The sequence below is a fragment of the Cebus imitator genome, unplaced genomic scaffold (genome assembly GCF_001604975.1).
Source record: "Cebus imitator isolate Cc_AM_T3 unplaced genomic scaffold, Cebus_imitator-1.0 Scaffold3036, whole genome shotgun sequence".
Taxonomy (NCBI): domain Eukaryota; kingdom Metazoa; phylum Chordata; class Mammalia; order Primates; family Cebidae; genus Cebus; species Cebus imitator.
Window position 1 is genome coordinate 1 of NW_016110351.1, and position 2,084 is coordinate 2,084.

The 2,084-nt window shown below is 39.5% G+C and overlaps 1 protein-coding gene across 1 annotated transcript; it reads right to left on the reverse strand.

Moving 5' to 3' along the window:
- Positions 1 to 3: 3 nt before the first annotated feature.
- On the reverse strand, positions 4 to 1,966 carry LOC108299228 (lymphoid-specific helicase; the record flags this gene model as incomplete). The annotated part of the gene is made up of 2 exons (XM_017521554.2): positions 226 to 1,966; positions 4 to 139 (listed from the first exon to the last, which is right to left on the reverse strand). Coding segments are annotated over exons 1-2 (1,761 nt in total), but the record flags the coding sequence as incomplete, so codon positions are not given.
- Between the last annotated feature and the right edge of the window lie 118 nt (positions 1,967 to 2,084).

Genomic DNA, 2,084 nt, shown 5'->3' on the forward strand with positions numbered 1-2,084 from the left:
CTTAAACTCTTGTGTAACAGGGTCTATAGGATACTCAATCAAATATGGATGATTACAACATTTGCGAAGTAGCATCATTATATTCTGCAGCTTCAGATTAACTTCAGATTCTACAGGGATATTCACTTCCACAACAGTTCTACCAAAACAAATAATGCATATATATGAGATACGCAAAAGATGACCACAGTTTAAAGAACACTTAATTCATTTTCAAATTCAAACCTTTCTCGGTCCACCTCTGGCTGTATTTGACTCATCAATTTTTCCAATTCATTAGGGAAATCATCTATTTTGCTGTAATTTATTGATTTTCTAGTTCGCCGTTTTGGTCGACCAGTAGGACTTAACTCAACTGTTTCTTTCTCACTGGATCCAAACATGTTTGCAATTGTACGGTTCACAATGGCTGTATAAAAGATCTCTTGTTTCTTTGAAAGTGGCGCATAAACAACTACTTCTCGTTTAGGAGGAACTTCAAGAGCAACATCAGACTTTAGTCTTCTCAACAAGAAAGGTGTTAAAATCTGGTGCAGCATATGCAATACGTTCTGTTCTCTTTCTTTAGCAATAATATCTTCAGCAGTTTCAGAAAGACTGGTGATGTCAAACCAAGACTCAAAGCTTTTCAAGTCATCAAATACATCTGGCAACAAAAAGTTTAGCAATGACCAAAGTTCTGATAAATTGTTTTGCAAGGGAGTACCAGTCAAAAGAAGTTTGTTATCAGCATTGAATCGTTTTAACTCCCTGATTAGACGGCACTTCATATTCTTAATCCTGTGTCCTTCATCTACTATTAAGTATTTCCAATAGCAATGCTGTAATGCATTTCTGTCTCTCATGGCTATTTCAAATGATGTAACCACCACAGGATGAATCTGCAGAGTCCCTTGCCGTTTGTGAATATTCCTTACCAATTTTTGACGTTCCTCCTGGGTTCCATGATATAACATAGTAGGGATATCTGGTGTAAATCTTTTGAACTCAGCCATCCAGTTAGGAAGTGTAGATAATGGGCCACAGACAAGAAAAGGTCCTGGTACTCCTCTCTGAATCATCAATGCAATTGTAGCAATGCACTGAACTGTCTTTCCCAATCCCATTTCATCTGCTAAAATGCCATTAATTCCATTTTCCCAAAGCATCCTAAGCCATTCCATGCCTTCTACTTGGTACCATCGCATAACTCCTCCTGTGAAGTGCTTTGGTTGTTGAAAAGGCACTGGCTGACCATTACATTTCCGGACTGGGTCAAAAAAGAATTTCGCATTCTGCCTAACCGTTTGAGACAATCTATCTTTAATTATACTATTCGACTCTTTATTTTTCTGAAGATCCTCTACACAGAGATTAGTAGAAGAGGAGTTTTCATCCTCATTCTTTTTATTTTTTTTAACCACAGACAAAATTTCCTCTTTTGACATGACCTCTGAAATATTGTATGATTCATCTTCTCTTCCTCTTTTCTTTCTCATGACTGGCTTCTCTTCACTTGTGTCAATTGAATTTTTACCCTTTTTAACTTTTAAAGACTCCTTTTTTCTCTCCAATTTTTCTTTCTTCTTCTGTTCCTCCAATTGTTGCTGTTCCATTTTCGTCAATAAAAATTTGGAGTAGATATTGCTTTTTTCAAGCAAATGTTGAAGTCGACGGTACCGAATTTCTGTCGACTCTCTATCCCAAGACATGCGAGCCTTTTCCAGCATCTTCCGCTCTCTCTCTAGTCCAGCAGCTTCGAGCTGTTCTTCCTCTTCTAGCATGGCTGGGGTAATCACGGCAGTGTCTAATTGTTCAACCATTTCTGGAGTTTGTGAGCCGCCGCTGCCCACGGGCCGTTCCGCTGGCATGCCTGGACACTCACCCAGGAACCGGGTCCCCTCCTCTCAGAGTCTGCAATACCGCGAGCTAATAACTCACAGCAGTTCCCGGCCCAGCCTGCTCACCAAAACCCCCGCCAGGGAAAAAAGCCCAGAAAGAAATCTTATATAGCTATAGCACTACAAGAAAAGATAGAGATAGCCTAAGTGCACATAAAAGATGAGCTGAGAAATCTGAATTCAGAGCGAGTTACTTTAGCACTT